We start from the raw sequence: 26,793 nt of genomic DNA, 5'->3' as shown, positions 1-26,793 counted from the left end.
AGGAGACCAATTCCAGGGAGTCAGCTGGAGATGGACACACTGCGTGCATTATCCAGCCAGTATTTTCAAACCAATAAGGTGATCTTCTGCAGACTGCGAGATTCTGACATTTCTACCCTCAAGGAGTGCAAATGCTCAACAATTTACCTTCCTCTTCAATATTCCTCCCACCCTTTATGGCACAAACTCTTGCTGGGCACTGAGGCACTGACAGCCCTTCCAGTAACCCTTTCAAGTGGCCATTCATCATGAGTGAGACAACATTGGCAGGCTAGTCAACAGTGGGGGCATCACACCTGAGCTCAATCCTGTTCTACTCAAGACATACATACATGCGCACTTTTCAGCAAGGGTTGTTGGCGTATGATCAGGACTGAGAGCCTTAGAAGACTGTTCACCTCACTAGTGCTGAGGCCAATAGTAGCTCTATTGCCAAAACATTTTTTAGTTGGGAAAGGGAGAGTAGTTTAGATTGATAACACTTTCCTTCCCCCACTAAATATTGGTCTCCTTTCAAACATTCCACCTCTCCCCTCCCTACCATTAAGATCAATCACTTTAATGATGCCTACAGGAAAGATAAAAGAAAGCTGACCATCACAACACAGGTCTAGCACCACAGAGGTAATCACCGATGAAAAGAACAGATCCATTCTATTTGCTTACCATGGAGGATGTGGGCAGGGATCAGTTCGGATCGCAACGGCCTGAAGAAGAGTTACCTTGTGAAAAACAAGCAATTGACTAAAGTTTGCCTTCAAAAGAAATACCTCTCATCGCCTGTTCACACAACTGAACCATGAGCAGGTTTGAAGTGAATTTCACCAAACATTTAAAGAAAGTAAGACCATCATCAATTTTTATTATCTTTAAATTTTTAACACGTGAATGATAGATCATAACAGATTGTTGCCTATGGAGCTGGAAGGTGATCAGGTATTTCTCTCAGTGCTCTGTACATGTTTAAAATATTTTTGTATTTTTCCCCCTCTTCAGAGTTCTCCTATATTTCCCCCTCATCTGAAGATACTGACCCATATGGGGCTGCAGTTCCACAGTGCCGGGCACTCTCCACTACCTCATCCAAGTGTCCATCTTCATGTGAAAAATTATACAGTTGGTGCTTACCAGGGGGATCGACGGTGGGAAGGGAGGGAGAAATCCAGCCAAGCTGATCCTATCCTCATCTACTGCCCACATATTTGCCTTTTGCAGTGTGTCACTGCATAGGGAGCACGGGCCAGAACCCTGGCAGCCAGGGGCCAACCCTCCTTAGCCTGGAGAAGGTCTAGCCAATTGGAGCACCACAACCATTGCCCAACTGAGATCAACTAACTCAGCAGAGACTGGACTTTACATACGATCATAAGGAGCAGGAAAAGACCAGCTGGCCCAGCAAGCCTGCCCCACACTTATGACACATTCTACCCAAATCCCACCCACCCCCCTCTCTTGGGAGAGGCAACATGCTCAATACAAAACTATTTATCCACCAAATCACTGGGGAAGCTGTTTTGCATCCTTTATGGTAAAGGAAACAGGGAGAATAGGATCATTTTGATTTATCTGCAATACAGCAGCTGAGAAACAGAAGGGAGCCAACAGCAGCCTTGAGTCAAGACCTTGCAATACTTGAAAAATGTAGCATTGCCTTTTGAAAGCATATCGTCTGCTTGTGATCACTGTGGGCTGTCCAAGAAAACCAGCTAGTCCACACAAAAGTCAAAACCCTCCCCCGCAGATTTGTTTTTGACTGGGACGAAGCCCCATTCCCACCCCTCCAAATTATGTTATTGCGCCCCTGATGATATTTCAGTTGTGCAATGGTATTGTAAATCTGGTCTACTAATGGAAAAAAATATTGCGCCTTTTAAATGGGAACTGCAAGTCAACCTACAATTTGGACAACTGGTCTACAGCCTTTTGAAAGACTGATTCTGTACACCCATGAAACAAGCTGTGTTTCAAACATTGTTTGGGGGTGGGGAAGGTTGGCACTGTAATGCTGTTGGCTCAGCACTTTTTGGCCCCTCTCCAGATACACGCAGCAATATATGTTTCATACAAAAAAGATGAATTATATTTTTAGTGACGTATGACCTTGGCTTTTGAAATCTTGGAATTTATAAACTGTCTAATCCAGATGCAGTGCATCTCCCCATATAAAGCCACTGTCTCATGTACACCAGTAAATCATTTCCTTGGAGTTTTGAGAGAATTCATTTCTTTTGTGTTAGTTGGTGAGCCCATCGTGTACATCCCGTCAGCACATTCCTAATGTAGACACTGGTTACAACAGATATCTGATATTGGGCCGTATATTCCAATCCCTACAGGTGTGTACGTGCTGTGTACACACCTGTAGGGACATCGGAAATGCTGGTTTCAGGCATGCGAAAACCAGCATTTCCGATCGGTCATGAATGCTCTTGACAGATCGGACACCTGCCCTGGAGAAGGGCCTCTGCGGGCAGATAGTTCCGCTTTCTGGAGAACCTCCGCCCGCAGAAAACCCTTAGAAATCTTACGCCTGGTAAAAGCAGGCGTATGGCCTGCTTTTACCAGCATAAGAGTTGAAAAAAAGTTTTTAAAAATTTCACTCATTTATCATTTAAAAAAAGTAAGTTTATTTTTAGCCCCCAAAAAATTTTTCAGCCATATTGTTAAGCTAGGACAGGATGAACAAAATGCTTGTCTTGTCTTTGACAGTTTATTTTAATATTTAATAAGGTAGCAAAACTGACACAGGAAACTAGAGACCAGTGAGTTTGACATCCATTTTGGGGAAAGTTATGGAAACCCTTATTAAAGCAAAGATCATGGAGCATCTGGATAGAAATAAAATCATAAAAGCTAGCCAATATGGGTATGATGGGGAGGTCTTGCCAATCTAACTAACAGATTTTCCTTGAGGGTGTGACAAAGGAGCTTGATCGGGGTAAAGCAGTGGATGTGGTGTACATGGATTTCAGTAAGACCTTTGAAACAGTTCCTCTGGAAAGGCTGCTACTGAAAATAAAGAAAGCGGGAATCAGTGGAAATATTTTACAATGAATATGCAATTGGTTGACCGACAGAACACAGAGGGTGGTGGTACAGAGCTTGTCATTAACCTGGGAGAATGTTACCAATGGGGTCCCAGAGAGGTCTGTTTTGGGAGCTTTTTGTTTAATATCTTCATAAATGACCTGGAGCTAGAAGTCACACGTACAATGGCTAAATTTGCAAATGACACAAAGCTAATGAATGTGTTGGACTATAAAGCTGAACAGGCTATGCTGCTGGTGGATTTGAATATACTTGGGAATTGGGCAGACATGTGACAGATTAAATTTAATGTAGAGAAATGAAAGGTGTTTCACATGGGGACAAAAATCCAGGAAAGGACTATTACTTAAATGGAAAGAAAATAATGTGCATGAAAATGAGAGGTCCTGATTGACAATAAATTGAAACTATCACCATAATGCTTGGCGGCAGTGAGTAAAGAAAATCAAATGTTTGGATATATTAAAGGTCAATATTGAGCTAGTATAGTGAGCTAATCCTACCACTTTATAAATCATTGGTGCGACCTCACTTAGAATATTGGCCCTGAATTTCCGATCTGAGGCTTCCCGCGGGCGGATGCCTCCGATCAGAAAAAATTCTACGAACCTACCTGCTTGTTCCATAGATACCGAGGCTTCCGATCCTGGGCCTCTCCTCTTCGAAATACGCAGAGGCCCACGTATCCCAGGAGCGCATGCGGTTTGCAAAAGCCCCTGGGATCACGTAAGCCAGCTCAACCAATGGAAGAAGGGAATCCCCCTTCTTACTTTTGACAGTCCGTACGCACGGAACTGTCAAAAGTATGAATGGGGATAACTGCAAAAATGCACCAACACACTGAAATAAAGAAAGAAAAACCATTACATATATAAAATTAATTAAAATGGTATTTAACTAAATATGTTAAACAAAAATTAAATTTTTTGAAATTTTTTTTTATGACCCAACGGGGCTTAATATAACTGTACCTTATTGGACAGGATTTTTAATTTATAAGTGAGTGATAAAATCTTATTTTTCTATTTTTTTTAAAACTCTTATGCTGATAAAAGCAGGCCTTACACCTGCTTTTACCAGGTGTAAGAATTCTATGGCCTTTCAGCAGACAGAAGTTGAGCAAATAGTGCAACTCTCCACCTGCAGAGGCACTTTTGGGCATGCAGATGATCTGTCAAGAGTTCCGGGTTTCAGCGCATGCACTTGCGCGGCCCCTACAGGCGCGCGCACACTCGTGGGGGGTGGAAATTCAGGGCCAGTGTGTACAGTACCAAAAGGATATTGCAGCTATTGAAAGGGTACAGAAGAGAGCAACCAGAATGATTGAGGGGATGGAGTGATTAGATTATGAGGAGCGGTTATCTAGATTGGGCATGTTCTCACTGGAAAAGAGAAGGTTAAGAGGTGAAATGATTGCAGTTTTTAGGATTATAAAGGGACTAGATAATGTAGACCATGACAAGTTGTTTCACCTTGTCCAAATAAGTAGAACCAGAGGACACGGCCTGCGCTTGAAGGGGGTAAATTCAGAACTAATCAGTGAGCGAATAATCAATCTATCAAACAGGCTCCCCAGGGAGACAGTGGAAACAGATATTACTGAGTCATTCAAATGTAAGATTTCTTTCAGCAAATAGTATTTTGGGATACAGTATGTGAGTAATTTGGGACATAACATATGTTAAGTGTAGCATGCTTGGATGGAATAAGTGACTTTGGACCTATGGTTCCAAAAGCTTTCCACCACTGGGGGTTTTCTTTGCCTCATATTTGGGTCTGTTGTAGACTAATTGATAGAGATTGATTGCTGTGATTAGTCAACAACTCCATTATCGTTGTATTATGCAATTACCAGGATAGTAGAAGACGAACTAGACAGACTTTGGTCTTTTTTCGTCTAGAAATTCCTATGTTCCTGTCACTTTAAAGCTATTGCATTATTAAAGTTTGAGGCAAGAAACTTCTGTTAATAAATACTCATTAAATCCTAACTGCTTGGGGGCTTCCTGCTGTCTCATTTAGTAAATAGACCACCAGTGTGGAACTGAGTGCTGCTGACCAGGAAGGTTCCAGGTTCCTCCCCAGTTCTGTGTTGAGTTAGCTGCTCTCTACCAGGATGGCATTATGGGTACACCTATAGAACCATAGCTCGGCAGAGGTCAATGTCCTCAGAAGAGAAGCGGGAGGGAAAATATTTGTTGACTGATCAGCGCAGCATTGTAACAGCAATAGGGCAAGATGATATAGTACACTGGAGCAGCAGCGCAACTGTGGAGGGACATAGAAGTGAATTTGAGCATGCTGCTGCATTACTGATCTTTGACGCATATCAAAGGTGAGATAATTGGAAATGGGGTAATTCCCAAAGCTGATATCACATGTCTCCTAATGGCCAGTTCAGAGAAGCATTGGTGGAGGCCTCAGCCATGGGAGAAAAAAAATGGCAATTTGTTTAAGATTATAACTGTGGCAACAATAGGATCAAAGCAACTAAGGTTTTACAGTGTTTGAATAGTTACAGGATATTTGCATCAATGAAGGTGTTGTTACCTCTGCCATTTGACTCAGAAGATATTCGACTGTGTATGTATACAGAGGATATCCACTACAATTGATATCCACTACAATTGTTAAAATCTTCAGCAGTTTGAATTATTTTTTTAAAGTCCAAACATTTTCTCCCCTCCCCTCTTAGCTGGTTCATGCTCAGGCACAGTTCTACATGTGCTGGCAGCTCTCCCAAGTGGCAAATCTTCATCTGTGAGCCTAGACAGTGAGGGATTTTTGATTGAGGAGGGCATTAGAGCGGAGCCCAATTCTGTTGCCAGCTGGTGTCCACATGCACTTTCCAGAAAGGGTAACTCCACTGCGATCAGGAGCAGAAACCTTAGATGATTTTTATTTTCTCCTCCCTATCCTGGGGCCATTGAGGGTAACTGTTGCACCCCTACTGCTACCCTGCATGGGATTAGCCAAATCAGCGTACAGCAGGGCTGAATTTTGGACCTTTCTAGTTTGTATTCAGATTAGGATAGTGCATTTCAAAACTGAGCCACTTGAGTCTGCAGCAGAGTCTTTGAAGCAGGCTTCTTCTGGCCATTCCAGGTACTGAGACTATCTGAAAACTCAATTGACCTTTGTAATGAAGAAACTGCTGCTGAATCAGTTAAGATTATGTTTGTTTGAAGAACCACAGAGGTCTTTATCCATCTGTTATCACCACCTTTGCTGAAATCACAAATACTGCTGTATAAACACTCTGGGCCTCATGTGTAGCAGTACTTACCAAACACTTATTTTCATGCCTACTAGGACCTTTAGATTTCACACAGTGCCCAACTATTGCAGTCTGTTTGCCCAAGGGTTTTGCCATACCTTCTGACCCATCAATACTGACTGTGAAACCAAAACTTGTCAGGCGCACAGGTTATCCTGAAGGTCAAGTGCAGTTATCATTTGTGAAATGGATATGAGTTTGAGGTGTTTTATTAAAACATAGATACAATCATAATTGTATTATTTGGAACTAACCACAAAATTAAAATTATGTTGATCTTGTAACATTAACGGGTCTTACAGGGCACCATGAGATTTATAAACAGAGGGGTACACAGCAAGGAGGTCAAGATAGCATGATGTTGCTGATTTTTTAAAATCTACTAATAAAGACTAAGTTAGACATTTAGCAGTGTGATGACATTGTCTATGAGAGCACAAACACTACTTTATGTAGGATACAGGGTCAAGTCACTGCCTCCTGTCCCACCCCGGAAATAAATATTTTTTCCAATTTGTTCTTGGACGTGGACAACACTGGCAGCAATTTATTACCCATCCCTAGTTGCCCTGAGGTGGTGTTATTGGGCCTTCTCCCTGAACTGCTGCAGTTCTTTTGATGACGGTGCTCCCATAATTGTGTTCGGTAAGGAATTTCAGGATACTGATCTAGCAATGTTGAAGAATATGTTCAAGTCATTATGGTCGTCGTCGTACGTGTCTTCACACTGTTCCCTTTGGGGAACTGTATGAAGTGGTGGAAGGATTTCTGGCCACGATTAACGCTCCTTCCGTGACCGTAACCATCTTCGTACCAGCCATTAGGGTGGTTAGTCCTATGGCGGGAGGGTTTTACGGGCTCCCACAACCCATACGAGGGGGGGGGGGCCACCCACACCCGCGGACGCAAGTATCCCGTTGGATGTCAACCCAGAATTTTGGAGCCGGAGCTCCGACTCCACTTGCCGGGACTGTCTGGAGCGGGGTTCGAAACCCTACGCCTTCTGGCCCAGCGGCGGGGATGCTACCGCCACGCCAAAGGCCCACTCCAGTCATTATGGTATATGACTTGGAGTGGAATTTGAAGGTGATGGTGTTCCCATGACTTTACTGCTCTTGTCCTTCTCAATGGCAGAGGTCATGGGGCTGGAAGATGCTGTGGAAGTAACCATGGTGAGTTGCTACAGTGCATCCTGTAGATCGTAAGCCCTGCAGGCATAATGTGCCAGTGGTGGAGGGAACGGTTACTGAGTTCAGTGGTAGGGACGCAGATCAAGTAGTGCTGTGTCCCATTGTTGAGTTTCTTAGCATTGCTGCAACTGCACCCATCCAGGCGAGTAGTGAGCATTCGACCACACTACTGACTTGAACTTTGTAGATGGTGGAGAAACGTTGAAGAATCAGGAAGTCACCCTGTGCAGAGTATCCAGCCTCTGCCCTGCTCATGTAGCCATGCTGTTGATATGGCTGGTCCAGTTAAGCTTCTGGTTAATGGTGACCCCCAACAATAACAACTTCCATTTATACAACATCTTTAACATGGAAGTATGTCCCAAGGTGCTTCACCAAGGCGTAAGGAAAACAAATGCTGAGCCAAGGGGTGACCAAAAACTTAGTCAAAGAGGTGGGTTTTAAGGAGGTCCTTAAAGAAGGAGAGGGAGATGGAGGTGGAAGGAATTAGGGAAGGAATTCCATAGTGTGGAACCTAAGTAGCTGAAAGCACAGTTGCCAAAAGCATAGTTACAAATGGTGAGGCAAGGGGGGAATGTACAAGAGGCCAGAGTCAGAGAACAGAGAGGTCAGAGGAAGGGGCCATGTAGGGCTAGGGTAGTTTACATTGATAGTGATGGATGAGGCACAGGAGGAATTTAAGCACAAGGATGAAAATTTTGAATTTGAGGCATGGGAACGGGGGAACTAGGAGCTCATGTAAAGAAAGAACATGCCTTTCACATCCTCAAGATGTCGAAAAGCACTTTACAGCCAATGAAGTATTTTTGAATTGAAGTCACTGTTGTAATGTAGGAAACACAGTAGCCAATTTGTACACAGCAAGGTCCCACAAACAGCAATGAAATAATAACTAGATACTCTGTTCAAGTGATGTTGGTTGAGCGTTAAACTTTGGCCAGGACACAGGGAGAACTCCCCTGCTCTTCTTCGAATAGTTCCATGGTATCTTTTACAACTGCCTGAGGGGCCTTGGTTTAATGATAAAAGAAATGTTGTAGTGGTAGGGGATAGTATCGTTAGGAGGATAGATAGAGTTCTTTGCAGCCGAGAGCGAGAGTCCCGAAGGCTGTGTTGCCTGCCCGGTGCCAGGGTTAAGGACATCTCCTCTGAGCTGGAGAGAAACTTGGAGTGGGAGGGGGAGGATCCACTTGTTGTGGTCCATGTTGGTACCAACGACATAGATAGGACAAGGAAGGAGGTTCTGCTGAGGGAATTTGAGCAGCTAGGGGCCAAATTTAAAAGCAGAACCACAAGGGTAATAATCTCTGGATTACTACCTGAGCCACGTGCAAATTTGGCTAGGGTAAATAAAATTAGAGAGTTAAATGCGTGGCTCAAAGACTGGTGTGGGAGAAATGGGTTTTGCTTCCTGGGACACTGGCATCAGTACTGGGACAGGAGAGAGCTGTTCCGTTGGGACGGACTTCACTTGGCCAGTGCTGGGACTAGAGTCTTGGCGAATCGAATAACTAGGGCTGTAGAGAGGGCTTTAAACTAATTAGTGGGGGAGAGGTTTTAAGAGAGCGAAAAATAAAAATGACAGCGGAGAAGGCAATAGAGCAAGGTAGCAGTGGGGGAATTAAAAACCAGAGCGTGTCAGGAAGGGACAGAATGTATAATAATAAAGGTAAAGTAGTAAAAGGGGGTAAAAGCAGGAATAAATTGTCAGAAAGCATATTTGAAAGTTCTTTATCTGAATGCACGCAGCATTCGTAACAAAATTGACGAGTTGACGGTACAAATAACTACACATGGGTATGATCTGGTGGCCATTACGGAAACATGGCTGCAAGATAATCATGACTTGGAACTAAACATACAAGGGTATTTGACAATTAGGAAGGACAGACAGGAAGGAAAGGGAGGTGGGGTTGCTATGTTAATCAAGGATGGAATCACTGCAATAGTCAGAAATGATATTGGGTTAAAGGATCAGGATAGTGAAATAGTTTGGGTGGAGATAAGGAATAATAAGGGGAAAAAGTCACTAGTGGGCATAGTCTATAGGCCTCCTAACAGTTGCAACTCTGTTGGTCGGAGTATAAATCAGGAAATAGTTGGGGCTTGTAATAAGGGAACAGCTATAATCATGGGGGATTTTAACTTTCATATTGACTGGACTAATCAAATTGGGCATGGCAGCCTTGAGGAAGAGTTCATAGAGTGTATTAAGGACGGGTTCCTTGAGCAGTATGTAACTGAACCAACCAGGGGGCAGGCAATCTTGGATCTGGTCCTGTGTAATGAGACAGGATTAATAAAAAATGTCCTAGTAAAGGATGCCCTTGGAATGAGTGACCATAATATGGTTGAATTCCAAATTCAGTTTGAGGATGAGAGAGTTGGATCTCAAACCAGCATACTGAGCTTAAATAAAGGAGACTATGAAGGTATGAGAGTAGAATTGACTAACGTGGACTGGGAAAACAGATTAAAGTGTAAGACGGTACAAGAGCAGTGGTCTACATTCAAGGAGATATTTCACATCTTTCAAGATAAATATATTCCACTGAGGAAAAAGGGGAATAAAAGAAAAGACAGCCATCCGTGGCTTAGTAAAGTAATAAAGGATAGTATCCGACTGAAAACAAGGGCATATAAAGTAGCCAAATCTAGTGGGAGGATAGAAGATTGGGAAGCATTTAAAAGCCAGCAAACAATAACTAAAAGATTAATTAAGAAAGGGAAGATAGATTATGAAAGTAAACTGGCAAAAAACATAAAAACAGATAGCAAGAGTTTCTACAGCTATATAAAAAGAAAAAGGGTGGTTAAAGTGAACGTTGGTCCCTTAGAGGATGGGACCGGGAAACGAGTGGTGGGGAACATGGAGATGGCAAAGACGCTGAACAAATATTTTGTATCAGTCTTTACAGTAGAGGACACTAAAAATATCCCAACACTGGACAAACAGGGGGCAATGGGGTGGGGGGGCGGAGCTAAACATGATTAAAATCACTAAGGAGATGGTACTCAGTAAAATAATGGGACTTAAGGCGGATAAATCCCCCAGACCTGATGGCCTACATCCTAGGGTCTTGAGAGAAGTGGCGGTAGGGATTGTGGATGCATTGGTGATTATTTTCCAGAACTCCCTGGACTCAGGAAAGGTCCCGGCAGATTGGAAAACTGCTAATGTAACACCCTTATTTAAGAAGGGAAGTAGACAAAAAGCTGGAAACTATAGACCAGTTAGCCTAACATCTGTGGTTGGCAAAATGTTGGAGTCCATTATTAAGGAAACAGTAACAGAGCATTTGGATAAACATAATTTAATAGGACAGAGTCAGCATGGTTTTATGAAGGGGAAGTCATGTTTGACAAATTTGCTCGAATTCTTTGAGGATGTAACATACAGGGTGGATAAAGGGGAACCAGTGGATGTAGTGTATTTGGACTTCCAAAAGGCATTTGACAAGGTTCCACACAAAAGATTACTGATCAAGATAAGAAATCACGGGATTGGAGGTAATATACTGGCATGGGTGGAAGATTGGCTATCTAACAGAAAACAAAGAGTTGGGATAAATGGTTCATTCTCGGGCTGGCAATCAGTAACTAGTGGTGTTCCGCAGGGGTCAGTGCTGGGACACCAACTCTTTACAATCTATATTAATGATTTGGAGGAAGGGACCGAGTGCAACATATCCAAGTTTGCCAACGATACAAAGATGGGAGGGAAAGCAGTGAGTGAGGAGGACATAAAAAACCTGCAAAAGGACATAGACAGGCTAAGTGAGTGGGCAGAGATTTGGCAGATGCAATATAATGTTGGAAAGTGTGAGGTTATGCACTTTGGCAGAAAAAATCAAAGAGCAAGTTATTATCTAAATGGAGAGAAACTGCAAAGTGCTACAGTACAAAGGGATCTGGGGGTCCTGGTGCATGAAACACAAAAAGTTAGTATGCAGGTGCAGCAGGTGATCAGGAAGGCCAATGGAATCTGGCTTTTATTGCGAGGGGGATGGAGTATAAAAACAGGGAAGTCTTGCTGCAGTTATACAGGGTATTGGTGAGGCCACACCTGGAATACTGCGTGCAGTTTTGGTTTCCATATTTAAGAAAAGATATACTTGCTCTCGAGGCGGTTCAGAGAAGGTTCACTCGGTTGATTCCGGAGATGAGGGGGTTGACGTATGAGGAAAGGTTGAGTAGGTTGGGACTCTACTCATTGGAGTTCAGAAGAATGAGAGGCGATCTTATCGAAACATATAAGATTGTGAGGGGGCTTGATCGGGTGGATGCGGTGAGGACATTTCCACTGATGGGTGAGACTAGAACTAGGGGGCATAATCTAAGAATAAGGGGCTGCCCTTTCAAAACTGAGATGAGGAGAAACTTTTTCACTCAGAGGGTAGTAAATCTATGGAATTTGCTACCCCAGAGAGCTGCGGAAGCTGCAACATTAAATAAATTTAAAATGGAGATAGACAGTTTCCTAGCAGATAAGGGAATTAGGGGTTACGGGGAGAGGGCAGGGAAGTGGACGTGAGTCTAGATTCGGATCAGCCATGATCCTATTGAATGGCGGAGCAGGCCCGAGGGGCCGTATGGCCTACTCCTGCTCCTACTTCTTATGTTCTTATGTTCATCTGAAAGAAGGTACTTCCAACAGTGATTGCTGATAGACAGTAGAGCACATGGTCTCCTATGTTGCATAAAGTCCCAGAATGTTCACTTTTCCCCAACTAAAGGCTCTTTATTTTTCGTGTTGTACCTCTCGCTGCCAAAAGCTTAGGACAAAGTCTGCAGTAGTAGTATGTTAATTTAATCAGACATTAGCGTATCAAACATTCAGTTACTTAACAGAACACCTTGGTTCCCACAAATCATCACGAATACAGCTTATAATGGAAAATGGAAATTTGCTTGTGCAATGATATTGCGACAGTTGGTCATATCTCTGGTGAAGTCCTGTATAGTCTGAAGTATCTCCAGCACTAGATTGACATTGGGTTAAAACCTAGTTCTATTCTGTTTCATGTTGTAGTGTGTTTGGATTGTTATGGGATCAATTGTTACATTCTCATTTTATGCAAACCAGTTATAAACTGCACATAGTTATACTTTCATTTATTCTCAGTGCAACCTTAATGTTCACAAGTTAAGGTACCCAGGGGTTCAAACCTCTTCAAACACGAGTTTCAGTTTCTTACTATAGCCTCACAGTTTTAGTTATTAATTTCTTATGATGCAAAGATCCAAAGCAAACCCATGAAGCAGCAATGGATAGCCAAATGAGTGGAGAGTGCATCCTACCCTGCTACCATCTTTCAGAGAAGAAGCCCAGAGGTCAGGATAAAAGGTCATGTCCCATGGCTGCTTCTGGAGCATCTCTCTGTCAGGTTCCTAATGATAACATGTCAATGGTTGCTACATGAAGCAATCCTCACATTTACTAATTTAACAGTATCATGTGACCATACCTTTGACCGATTGATCCTATGAGCTGATGCTATGATTCCTATGCAGTGCCTCTAATTTAGAGGATGTGGTAAAAATATAAAAAGATAAATTACCAACCTTTTCCATTCTTTGAATGATATGCATCCTCAAAACACCAAGATCCCATCCACCCTTCCGATTCCACAGACCCTGTAGTTGTATAGCTTTTTTGAGTGGGGGCACGGTTCGTGTTAACTGGTTGACTAGTTTTAAGTTTAGCTTTAGGTCAAAACAAACTAATCTAACAGTGCTGGTTCTGGGCTTTACATGACATGGGTGTAGGAAACCATGTGTGGCATAGCCTGCTCACAGTGCAATGATACTTTCATGTGCGTGCTCAGCATGCAGTTTCCCTCGATCATATCAAACTGGGCTATACTTCTACAGTATGTGGAAGATCTTTTGAAGAATGAAACCCTTCAAGGTAGCTAGCCATTTGACTATAAATATGAAAATATCAGGTATAAAATCACTAAACTCCAAGGACATAAACTTATGCTGATTTCAATGTGAAATCTTTGTAAGAACAGTACTGTCTCACTTCTGGTTTGAGCCATGGTTGGATTTCAAATATCCTGTACAGGAAGTAAAGAAAAGTTGGAAAGAGAATCACACCAGAGCACAGCAGCTGGTTTCAGAGTGATAACAGCTGAGACCAGTGAACAGGATGTGCACTCACTCTCTTTGCCGAGAACAGTAAGCGAGAACAAATTGTAAATGGGAAGCAAAATAAATCTTTAAGGAGGACCTATTTTCTACACTGGTTCAGTGAATCAAGGCACAACATGATGTGATGCTGAGCCATACAAACCAGGAAAGTTCCAGGTTTGAGCTAAATTAGTTGATTTCAGCTGGCATTGTGGTTGGAGCCCTACATTTGGTCCTGGGCTAACGAGGGGGAAAATCTGCCAGCATTCCTGATCCTGATCACTGTCCAGTGCACCCCCTGCTGGGAAATGCACAAGTGGACATGTGAGGGCAGGATTGGGTTTGCCCGTTTTGTTCGCTATGGTTGATACTGACTGTTTAAGGCTTCGATATGTAGTGTGGCCAGTTGGGTGGAGGTACCAGTGAATTTCACTTTCTGCAGAACCATATTCCAACATCACCACATTACAGGAAAGATGTGATTGCACTAGAGAGGGTACGGAGGAGATTTACAAGGATGTTGTCGGGAGTAGAGAATCTTAGCTATGAGGAAAGACTGGATAGGCTGGGTTTGTTTTCCTTGGAACAGAGAAGGCTGAGGGGAGACCTTATTGAGGTGTATAAAATTATGAGGGGCCTAGATAAAGTGGATAGAAAGGACCCATTTCCCTTAGCAGAGGGGTCAAAAACCAGGGGGCACAGATTTAAAGTAATTGGTGGAAGGTTATGGGGGGATTTGAGGGGAAATTTCTTCACCCAGAGGGTTGTGGGGGTCTGGAACTCACTGCCTGAAAGGGTGGTAGAGGCAGGAACCCTAACCACATTTAAAAAGTACTTGGATGTGCACTTGGGATGCTGTAACCTGCAGGGCTACGGACCAAGAGCTGGGAAGTGGGATTAGGCTGGATAGCTCTTTGTTGGCCGGCACGGACATAATGGGCCGAAATGGCCTCCTTCCGTGCTGTAACTTTCTATCATTCTATAAGTCAGTGCTTTCAAAAGAGAAGAAAATAAATTTATGGAAAAAAATATAAAGAGGGAACCTTACAAAAAAATGTACTGGGAGTAAATGAAGGTTGCTCTTTTGCTATGTTCCACAATTTATAATGCTCAGTAGCAGTTTTGACATTAAGGGGGAAAAATTTGGTATTGACCATTTTGGGGTGCTAAAGTTAGCGCCCGACGTAAAATAGCGCCAGCGATCGCTCAATTCAGTTTTAGCGCCCCAAGAGGTGGAGCGCTGATTCAAGCACTCCACTCCCGTCTTGGAGCGCTAACCCCGATGTGTTCTGCAGCACTATGCACTCGACCACGTAGCGCTGCCGCATGGAAGGGCTCTTCCCCTCATTAAAGGGGAGGTCCCAAACCCACAACTCTGTGGGGCCCTACCTGGAGCGGGGTGCCGTGCCAGCAGCCTGGCACACAAGAGGAGTGCTGGGCTGTCAAATCGCGGCATGGACCCTGCGTTCAAAGAGGCAACAGGCCGCGACAAGTCAGCCGATTTTTTTTTGTCCCCCGCCCGCCACCTCCCCTTTACTTATCGCCCCGCGAGCCTCCTGCCGCTCTGTTCCCGCCCCCTGAATCGGTCGCTATCATCGCCCCCCCCCACCCTCACCTCCCCCCCCCCCCCCCCGGCTAACGAGAGGCACAAATGCACTGAATTTCTAGCCCCAAGTATCTAAACCAGTTTGACTTCTTGAAATTGCCAGTCTAGCCCAACAACTGTGGTGGTTCACAGCACACAACTAATATTTGCTTTTTGTGAAAACAAATGATTATTACTTTTAAGGACTGGATTCTGCAAGGCAGATGGGAGACCTAGGGCAGGATTTTCATTGGGCCGTGGAGGCGGGATTGGAGGCGTGTGGGGGGTTAAAATCCCGAAATCGGGGGGGCACGAACCCATCCCACACCCAAACCCGCCTCCGTGCCAGTTTCAAAGGAGGCGGGTACCCGACCCGCACTGGGACCCGCCTCCCCGAGGCGGGAAGGGGATTAGTGCCAATTAACTGCCTGTTAACCGGTAGTTAACAGGCAGTTTTTAGCCTAATCCCTATTTTTATTGTTGAAGTGTGGGATTCCCGACGGCTCCAAACCACGCCAAGTTAGAGGAGGTGGACCGTCGGGATGAAGGGCTTGGAGGGGTTGAGATGTCCGGTGTTCAGGTGAGTGATGGGTGCATAAGTGCAAAGGTAAGTGTGTTTGGTGTGTGTAAAGTGTTTAAAGAAGTTTTACATACCTTTACTTACCTTTACAGCCTTCCTTCCTTCAGGTCTCGGGAGTCCCTCATCTCACCGGCACAGAAAGCAGAATGGTTGCGAGCTGTCAAAAATTGCAGCATTCAGCTTTCTGTTCCAGGGAGATCTCTAAATCATCCTGAGTGGAAGAAATTGCGCTGGAGACTTGTGCTTACTCGAAATTAAAAATGGGACTTCCAAACTGATTTGTACAGGACCTTTTGGATAGATTGAAATTCAAGTCAGAGTTGAAAAGTAAATGTGTTACCCAATGCTCCACCCAGATCATTTCTAGTAACAACATAATTCAATTTGAAGCGTGTAGAGATGTGACTGGAGCAATATATTTAAAAGAAAATAAAAGACTTGCATTTATATAATGCCATTCACGACCACCAGACGACCCAAAGCGTTTTACAGCCAATGAAGTACTTTTTGAAGTGGAGTCACTGTTGTAATGTAGAAATGCGGCAGCCAATTTGCACTCAGCAAGCTCCCAAACAGCAATGTGATAATGACCAGATAATCTGTTTTCTGGTGATGTTGATTGAGGGATAAATATTGGCCACGACACCAGGGATAACTCCCCTGCTCTTCTTCAAAATAATGCCATGGGATCTTTTACGTCCACCTGAGAGAGCAGAAGGGGCCTCGGTTTAACGTCTCATCCGAAAGACGGCACCTCCGATAGTGCAGTACTCCCTCAGTACTACACTGGAGTGTCAGCCTAGATTTTTGTGCTCAAGTCTCTGGAGTGGGACTTGAACCACAACCTTCTGACTCAGAGGCAAGGGTGCTACCAACTGAGCCACTGGCTGACTTAATCTCAATGTTTGGGGCTAGAGAGAGGAAATATCAATCAGGGTTTCGTATCCAGTGACACCCACTGGAAAATATTTGTATGTGGACATTGAATGATGGCAAGGTCAGACTTGGCTGTAATGCCACTGCTCATAGTTGAGTAGCCAGCCAGTGTCTAGACCCACACAGAAAGAAAGGCAACTTGGGCGATATCAATCAGCAGTGGGACTCCTGCTAGAAAGTACACTTGGGGATGATGGTTGAGGACTGGATTGGGCCTGTGTAGGTTGTAATAGCCGCCAGATGCAGGAGAGAAAATCTCGAGGAGTTGGTTATCTTTGCTATAAAATTGCTCAAATTGGTACCTCATATTCTGGAGAGCAAATATCAAAATGAAATCTCCTTCATTATACAAGGGAAATGGGTGGGTAGGAGAGATTTTCCTTTTTTTTCTGTTTTCATTTTACTACATAAACATTTTCTAAAAAAGGAAAAAGAAATCCAACCAATAAGGTAAGAACAGTGCAGACGTGAGATTGTGAGTGTATTATTGACATCATCCTTGAACGATGTACATTATTGCACTTATTAAAAAATGAATGTTGGGAGTGTTCCATCTTAAACTCAGCCTCAAGCCACTTTCTCCTAACAGGCACTGCAACTCATATACCTACACTTTAATAATATATTATTAATATATATTAAGTGGAACTATTATGAAAAAATTAGAGGCAGGTAAGGCATGCGTCATACATAAGAGTTTCATCCCAAAGCAATTTGCATCCTGTGTTTGTAAACCAAAGGAAAAAAATTGGAAAATATTTTTTTCATGAAAATCGTGCCTCTTTACAAAAGCTAACTTGATCACTGCATTTTATTTTACTTAAAAAAAAGGCTGTTAGTTACCTGGGCAAGATTATCCAATGTTTATTATTTGGGGTGGGGGGGGCGGGGGGGAGTTGGCAGGGAGGAACACAGGATTTTCATGCTCCATGCGCTGGCGAATAAAACACTTTCCCACTTTGGGTTCCCAGTGAAGAGAGCATCTCTCTTGAAGTTGCTAAGTTTGTGTTAGTGTACAATTCAACAGGTGCCAGTTGGCAACCCAAACTTTGGCCAAACAGCCTTTATTCAATGTTCAGCCTAAACAGTTAGCGTCAGCAGGCTATTCAACTGTAAGGGGAGGGCACCCCAGCTAAGCAGAGTCCTGTCTATTAATTCTCTTGTCAGCATTATGTACTGCTGAGGAGGTATAACATAATTTAGGTACGTAGTAATGCCTTTTTACATTGCCTCAACCTCAGAATTGTTCCCCATCTCCACCAACCTGTTTTTCCCAAACTCTGAGTGAAACTGCTAATTTACAACTACAAATTACATTTATATAGTACTCCTCTTGTACGGGAAGAATTCTCAGTGTGCTTTACCATAAAGAGGAAAGGGATATGGTGGATACCAAATATGGGGAAAGGGGAAAAACAGGAGAGGTTAGAATAGTTAGCCAAAAGAACAAATCGAAGAGAAGGGTATAAAGGAGATTTTTGAAAGCAAGGAGGTAGGTGGTAAAACAGAGGGAACTGATAAGAATTCCAGAGGACAGAAGTGTAATGGCTGAATGAGCAGCCATCAGTGATGCAGTGGAGGGTGCGAGGGATAAGGAGAAGTCCAGTGTTAGAAGAGCAGAGACATAAGGAAGGAGAAGATCACTAAAGTAGGGTGGGCAATGGCATGAAGACATTTGAATTTTGAAATTGATACACTGGGACATGGGGAACAAAGTGGAGCTTAGAAAGGACTGAAGTGATGGGAATGTGGGACTTGGTGTAAATAGGGACATGGACTACAGTGCTACGGATGAGTCATATCTTGTGGAAGGTTGAGGCAGGGAGGTCAGCTGCAGGGCATTAGAGAAGTCAAGCCCTGAAGTGACAAAGGCACGAACTATGGTTTCAGCAACAGAAGGAAAGAAGCACAGGCAGACATGGGGGAATGTTGGGGAGTTGGAAGAAGCAGTTTTGGTAATAGAATGGACGGGAAAGGAGAAAGCTGAGCTTGTGGTTGAGCAGAATGCCAAGGAGCCACCCCTTTCCTGACTCAGCTTGTAATCAGATGATAGTGAGGGAGGTTGATGGAAATGAAGCCAGAGGCTCAGAGGTGCTGACAGGAGCTTAAGAAGAAGGCCTCAGATTTGCTGACATTCAGCTGGAGTAAGTTTTGGCTCATCCAGGTCTTGATAACAGACAGGCAATTTGAGGGTGTGGCAACTACCTTTGGGTCAAGGGAGAAGGCAGCAAAATGGAGCTGGGTGTTGTCAGTATACACGTAGAAATTAACCAATTGTGGGCAAGCTTTGTACTGTGCCCCCATGTTCTCTGGGATTGGGTCCTAAATCATGTTAGAATGCTCACTAATGTGCCACCCAAACTCCTGGTGGGGGGGGGGGGGGCAGGCACGATGGAATTCTTTTAGTGTACAGTGTGTTAAGTGGAAGAATATTTCTCAAGGCTCTACTTTGCATGCACAGGCATATGCATAGCACACATTACACCCACCTATTGTTAATTTGTTTAAAGATGCTAGGATTTGGATTAATTTGGTGAGAGAGGCTGCAATGATGTCTGAGTGTTATGTCAGTTCCTTGTGATACAGTTGAGTTTACGCAATGTTATTCCACCCAAACTGTCAAGCTGGGTAGATCTGTGAGGTAATGCAGTCAAAGCAACATTAGACTTGATGGTTCAGTAATCCCAGTGTCGCACTATCAGACCAGCAAGATCCCAGGTTTGACCTCCGGTCTGAGCTGAGATATTTGAAATCTGTGGGGGGGTTATTTTAAATTGGCCTCAGCACCACTGAACTAGTGAGGATGGTGGGTTCCTGTTGCTGATCACTATACCATGACTACTGCTGGAAAGTCCACTTATGGATGTTAGGTGAGGTCAGGATTATCTTTGGCTGTGATTCCCCCTTCCTTTCATCCACAGTTGAATAGTTTCCCGACACTCACCGTCTAGGCTTAATCAAGAAGAAAGGCCACTAGGCCTAGTGCTGGAGGGCTGCTGCAACTTGTGGAGCTGTACCTCAGCATAAGGCAGCATCTTTAGATGAGGAGAAAATCAGAGGGAACATTGGAGGGGGCAAAAGTTGATATGAAATCAGAATGGCCCAGAATTCGGTGGAGTGGGGCATCTCATGGCATGTCCGGTTAGTTCAACTTTTTCCTGCACACTTCAGCTTAAAAATGTTTTGCCCTTTAAGTTGTTGGATGTGCGAGCTGATAACGGCGTGGCAAGGGCAACAGGGCATCTGGGACCTTGGTGAACGGCAGGACCAACAGTGTATCTTCTTAACCAATTGAGAAATAAACAGAGGAAGGGCTGAAGAGGGCGAATTCAATATCAAATCAGGTACAAAAAGTGCAATAAAGAGAGGGGGAAAGAAAGATTGGATTGAGAGAGAGAAAAAAGAGACAGAAAGGAAAAGTAAGAAAAAAATGTTTAATTTAAAATTTGACATTTTTAATACCTCCAACAACAATTCACAACCTAAAGGAATGAGACTCCACACTTCTAATTGGATAGCTCTTTCAAAGAGCCAACAGGCACGATGGGCCAAATGGCAACCTACTATACTGTATCATTCTATGATTCTAAAAGACTGTAGTGTGAACTGTGCTCCCTGGTGGCTCAATACAATGTGTAATACTGAGCCACATAGACTAAGAAGTTCCAGTTTTGATTCTTGACTTGTACTAGGACAGCGGTATGAATATTACAATTAGCTTCAGTATGCCATTCAAAACTTTGCTGCCTGTGTCCTAACTCACACCAAGTCCCGTTCACCCATCACCTCTGCTTGTTGACCAATGTTGGCACCCGATTCCCCAATGCCTCGACTTTAAAATTCTCATCCTCGTGTTCAAATCCCTCCTTAGCCTCTCTCCTCCCTATCTCTGTAACCTCCTCAAGCCCTATAACCCTTTATAAGCTCTGCATTCCTCCAACTCTGGCCTCTTGCGCATCATCCACATCCTTCGCCCTACCATTGCCAGCTGTGCCTTCAGTTGTCTTGGCCCTAAGCTCTCTCTCCTTCTTTAAGACATTCCTGAAAACTTACCTCTTTGACTAAGCTTATAATTACCTGTCCTAATATCTTCTTCAGCTCAGTGTCAATTTCTGTCTGATTTAGCTCCTGTGAAGTGCCTTTGGACGTTTTACTATGTTAAAGGTACATGCAAGTTATTGTTGACTGTTGTGATGATCTCCATGGTCAGATAGCCCATTAACACTGACTGTACAAGCTCACATGTAAAGAATGTCTACTTATGCGAATAATGGAAGGCTGATTTGAGGTGGAGTTGAGGTCGATGAGCAGCCATGATCTTATTGAATGGCGGAGCAGGCTCGAGGGGCCATTTGGCCTACTCCTGCTCCTATTTCTTATGTTCTTATGTTCTGATAGAATCACCTCACCATGAGTGACAATCTTTGGGAGAGCAGAGAATAGTGGAGGAAGGGAAAGAGAATAAATTAAATTACAATGCAAGCAGGTTTAACATCACATGTACAAGCAGGAGAGATAAAAGCACATAACTTCAGTTGACTTTGTTGTACAGGTTGAGCATCCCGAATCCGGCAACCTCGGGACCGAGGCCGAGCCGGTTTTCGCGTTTTTCCGGACTTTGGAACATGTTTCTGATGTCCAAAGTCCGGAAATGTCCGAGCCCAGGTTGCGATATTTCCGGACTTCGGACATCAGAAACACGTTCCGAGTCTGGAAATGCCTGGGCCCAGGCTGCGCTATTTCCGGTTTCTGGTAAGCCTCCCTCAGGGTGTTCGGATTCCAGAACATTTTACGGATTCCGGATGACCCTGCCACCAATCGTCCCGGAGTCCGGATTCTGGAACTCCGGATTTTGGATGCTCAACCTGTATAATTGGTTTTTTTTAAAATCAGGCTCTGAAGCCATTAAGTCTCTATGTTCCACTCTCTGGGATCATTAGTTTGGCTACACTTTTGCTTTAGTGACAAACATGGACTTCACAAAAAAGCACTCATATAGGACTGGTTACAAAGTAATACTCAGACAGTCTTAAATGCAATTTAAAGGATTGTGTTAAGTCTGTGGGTTGTATTATAAATAATCACAGACTCCACGGTTAACAAAATAAAACACGTCTTTACTATTCAGAGGCTCGGGCGATTCCTGCCCTAGTTAACGTATTCCAACCCTTATATACTGGTGTGGTCACTATCGGTATTACAGTATACATGAGCCAATAAATAGTGCCACCCTAAAGTAGTGCTCTTAAAGGCGAACGGTTACATTCTATAGTTCCCTTAAAGGTAAACGGTTACATACACAACACTCCTCCCTTTCTAGCTTATTACTTACAGAATCCCGTTAAACATACAATCTTCAACTTATATAGACAGTTTGCAGATATACTCTCGATGGAGTCAACGTCATATAACTTCATGTTTAACATAACATAATAACATATATAACTTCATGTCAAAACAGATCACAGATTCAGTCTCCGTAGGAACAGTTGCAACATACTCTTAGTGGAAACAGTTTACAGGTTCAGTCTCTGTGGAGGTTTCCGGATTCTGTCCGGATAACGCTGCAGTGGTGTCGTCATTCCCAGCGGTCCAGTAGGTGTCTCTGGTAAAGTCGATTCAGCTGGAACAACAGTGTCAGGTTTATCTGATTCTAGTATTACTAGATCAGAAGTAGGTGTTCTGGGTACTTCAGTTTCAACATTACTCGGGTAAGGTGGTGAAGTCGGCTGCTCATTTGTGGCGGACCCTATGATCTGGTCAACATGGCGCCTTATTACCTTGTCCCCAATGTCCACCGTGTACATCAATGGTCCTAGCCTTTTTTTAATAGTTCCAGGCTGCCATTTCTCCGTACGGTAGTCCCGGGCCAAAACTTGTTGCCCCATCTGGAAAGATCTGGTGGCCCTTTTATTCATGCCCTGGAATTGCCGGTTCTCTACGTCCCTTCTTACGTTTGGTTTGAGCAAATCCAGCCGGCATCTTAGGCGTCTATTGCAAAACATCATTGCGGGAGTTTGATTCGTGACCGCATGTGTTGCATTTCGATAGGCCAACAAAAAGCTATCCACCTTATGCTGTAAACTTATGTCTTCATTACTCATGGCCTTTATGGCCTTCTTGAAGGTCTGGACAAATCTTTCAGCCAGTCCATTGGAGGCGGGATGGTATGGGGCTGATGTGTAATGTTTAACCCCATTGCTTTTTAGAAATTTCTTAAATTCCTCAGACACAAATTGCGGCCCATTATCGGAACAGACCTGTTCTGGCAGACCATTCCGCGCAAACATTGTCCTTAGCACCGTAATGGTTTTTTCCGTCGTGGTGGTGGTCATCTTAATTACTTCCGGCCACTTGGAGTGGGCATCTACCGCTATTAAGAACATCGAGTCCATGAAAGGGCCCGCAAAGTCGATGTGTACTCTTTGCCAGGGAGATGAGGGCCACTCCCATGGGTGCAGAGGAGCCTGTGGTGGCGCGTTCTGAACCCTCTGACATCCTAGGCAATTCTTCGTTATCTCCTCTATGTCCCCATCGATGCCTGGCCACCACACAAACGCCCTAGCTAGGTTCTTCATCTTTACGCCCCCCAGGTGTCCTTCGTGCAGCTCCTTGAGTATTTTCTTTTGGAGTTTGGGTGGAATCACCACTCTAGACCCACACATCAGGGTTCCTCGACACACAGATAGTTGTTCTTTCCTCTGTGCGAATGCTTGCAGTGTTGGTTCGCACTGCGCTGGCCATCCCTCCATCGTTAAGTCATAGACTCGTGAAAGAGTCGGGTCATTCCTTGTCTCATTTTCGATCATTGAGTTCGTGATCGGCAAACACTCCACTATTGATGAGTGGAACAACTCTACTGGGTCTACTGTCCTCGCTTCTTCTACCATTGGCAATGGCAAGCGTGATAGCCCATCAGCGTTTCCATGTTGCTTGGACCGTTTGTATTCAATATCATACTGGTGTGCCCCAAGTAAGACTGACCATCTTTGTAGCCTTTGTGCTGTCATGTTGGACACGGCCTTGTTCGGGTTAAATATGGACACCAACGGCTGGTGGTCTGTCAGCAATGTGAACCTCTTACATTGCAAGTAATGGTTGAATTTCTTCACGCCCCACACAAGACTGAGGGCCTCCCTGTCTATCTGGGCATAATTTCGCTCCGCGGGTGTCAAAGATCGGGACGCAAAAGCCACTGGCCTTTCCGAGCCATTTGGTAGCCTGTGCGAAAGTACTGCTCCAATTCCGTACGGTGAAGCATCACACGCCAGCCGAAGGGGTAACGCTGGGTTGAAATGAGCCAACACTTCTTCAGAGGTAATCAACTCCTTGCTTCTGCGAAAAGCCTTTTTGCACTCCTCACTCCACTTCCATGGTGTCTCCTTTCGCAACAGCTCATTCAGTGGATGCAGCACCGTGGACAAATTTGGTAGGAACTTGTGGTAGTAATTGATTAACCCCAAGAATGATCTTAACTGTGACACGTTCCCTGGAGCGGGAGCCTTCACGACTGCTTCTATCTTCTCCGGTGATTTATGTAGTCCCTCGCGGTCAATGATATGACCGCAGTATGAGATTCGTTTTTGGAAAAACTCACACTTATTGCGGTTAACCCTAAGGCCATACTCCTTTAACCTGGTGAGTACCAGTTTCAAATTCGTGAGGTGTTCCTCTTCATCCATTCCCGTGATTAGGATATCATCCAAATAGCACTGCGTGCTTGGAATTCCTTGTAACACCTGTTCCATGGCCCTCTGCCAAATTGCTGGTGCCGAAGCCATTCCAAAGACCAGTCTGTTATAACGGTACAACCCTCTGTGGGTATTGATAGTTAGGTATTGGCGTGACTCTTCCTCAACCTCCATCTGTAAATATGCCTGAGCTAGGTCTATCTTCGTGAAGTGTTTTCCTCCAGCCAACGAAGCGAAAATATCTTCAATCCTTGGCAGCGGGTATTGTACCGACTGAAGTACCGGGTTCACTGTGATCTTGAAATCCCCGCAGATACGGACCTTCCCCGGTCCCCCTGGCTTACTACTTGGTGAGGATTTCATGACGGGTACAATGGCCGTGGCCCACTCACTGTGGTCTACTTTTGACAGAACCCCTGATCGTTCAAGTTCTTCTAGTTCTGCCTCCACTGCTGGTCGTATTGCATACGGTACCGACCTGGCCTTACAAAACTTTGGGCTTGCATGTTCTGCAATCTTGACCTTTGCTTTAATACCTCGTAGCTTTCCCAGTCCTTGCTGGAATACCTCTTTAGCTTCGTCTAATATTCTGGCCAACCGTTCAGGTTTGACGTCCTCTTTTTCGGGCTCCACCGTCATGGTGTTTAGTGCATGCCAATCCATCTTTATTTTCCGGATCCACTCCCGTCCCAGAAGTGGTGGGCCTCCCTCAGACAACACATACAGCTCCAACCGGTGGTGAACTTTATCTTTGTATTTCACCTTGACCTCTATCTTCCCGATGGGGAATACTTTTTGCCCCGTGTATGTCTTCAGTATCAGATCCGCATCCCGTAGTGGAATATGCTTGAAAAACTTTTGATAGTCATGCTTATTCATGACCGTCAACGCCGATCCGGTGTCCACTTCCATTTTTACTGGGACCTTTTCAATCGGTAGCGTTATCCAAATAGTTTGCCGGTCGGCTTCATTGCTCAAGTTGTGAATTCTTAGACCGTCCAGTCCTCTGCCTTTGGCGTGTGTGTCCGACTTCTGTTCCTTCAGACTCTTCCTATTTGCGTCATGTACCTTTCTGTCCCATTTTTGTGAGGACTCATTATTGTTGCACGTCGTTCCTGACCGGCACACTTTAGCTATGTGCCCGATCTTGCCACATTTCCAGCATTCCTGGTTTTTACCCCAGCATTGCTTTTGGTCGTGTGTTGACTTCCCACAACGATAGCATTTGGTGATATTACCTCGTTTAGGCATCTTCTTCTCTTCTCGAGAACAACACAAGTATTTCTTTACTTATTATTAATTTTCTTGTTTCTGAAAATTCTTATTAATTTTCTAAGATGGCGGTTTCCCGCTTCTGCCTTCTTCCCCAGCGGTTTTCCCGCGAAAAATGGCGGCTTTCCCGCGCTTCTCGCTCTCCCCGCCCACTTCAATGGCGGTTTTCCCGCGCTTCTCGTCGCTGACTTTCAGCCCGACTGCGGCTCTTATCTCCTGTGCGATCGCTGGTGCGCCGCCCGCCCGAAACGGTTCTCAGCCCTTATCACCGGTGCGATCGCTGGCCCGCTAAGCGCCTCCCGCTTGAAGCGGCTCCCGGCCTCTGGCTCACCCGCTCGGCGGCTCTTGCTCGCTCCCTCCCGGGCTCTGGCTTACCCGCTCGCGCCCTCCCGGGCTCTGGCTTACCCACGAGGTTATGGAGGCTTCAGGGTCCTAATGCCTGTCGCTTCCAGTCGCTGGACGCTGTCAGGATTTCTGCTGCCCTTCAGTTTTCAGTGGGGTGTTGAGGATTGGAACCTCTCTTCAACGTCCTGTCTTTGGACGAAGCCGCCGTGGAATAACTGCCGCAGGGTTCGAACCGACTCGTCGCCAGTGTTAAGTCTGTGGGTTGTATTATAAATAATCACAGACTCCACGGTTAACAAAATAAAACACGTCTTTACTATTCAGAGGCTCGGGCGATTCCTGCCCTAGTTAACGTATTCCAACCCTTATATACTGGTGTGGTCACTATCGGTATTACAGTATACATGAGCCAATAAATAGTGCCACCCTAAAGTAGTGCTCTTAAAGGCGAACGGTTACATTCTATAGTTCCCTTAAAGGTAAACGGTTACATACACAACAGATTGTTTTTTAAAAAAAGAAAAAGAATCTTTTAGCTAACTGATGATAAACCCATGTAATCTCTTTCGTGCGTTTCGGGATCTGAGTCCTTCTCCCATTGAAGTAGAAGTGTATAATAAACATTATCTGTGGAAATAGGTAACAGTACAGACAAAAATATACTCACTGCGTCGCCTTCCCTGAATTTGGAGTCGGTGGGGGTCCTACAAGGGGGAACAATATGGAGCGTTAAT

The 26,793-nt window shown here is 44.4% G+C and overlaps 1 protein-coding gene across 2 annotated transcripts in view; it reads right to left on the bottom strand.

The window, feature by feature from the left end:
* The window catches only part of ror1 (receptor tyrosine kinase-like orphan receptor 1), a 358,993-nt gene that overhangs the window by 43,140 nt on the left and 289,060 nt on the right, over positions 1–26,793 (bottom strand). For both annotated transcript variants that reach the window (XM_085982693.1, XM_085982694.1), the window contains exon 4: positions 26,727–26,763. In XM_085982693.1, coding sequence (XP_085838819.1) covers positions 26,727–26,763 — 37 coding nt within the window. The remainder of the gene's footprint in view (positions 1–26,726; positions 26,764–26,793) is intronic.

This window comes from Somniosus microcephalus, chromosome 3 (assembly GCF_052327205.1).
Source record: "Somniosus microcephalus isolate GS21.2 chromosome 3, FLI_Smic_1.0, whole genome shotgun sequence".
Taxonomy (NCBI): domain Eukaryota; kingdom Metazoa; phylum Chordata; class Chondrichthyes; order Squaliformes; family Somniosidae; genus Somniosus; species Somniosus microcephalus.
This window is presented reverse-complemented; position numbering and strand designations above follow the sequence as displayed.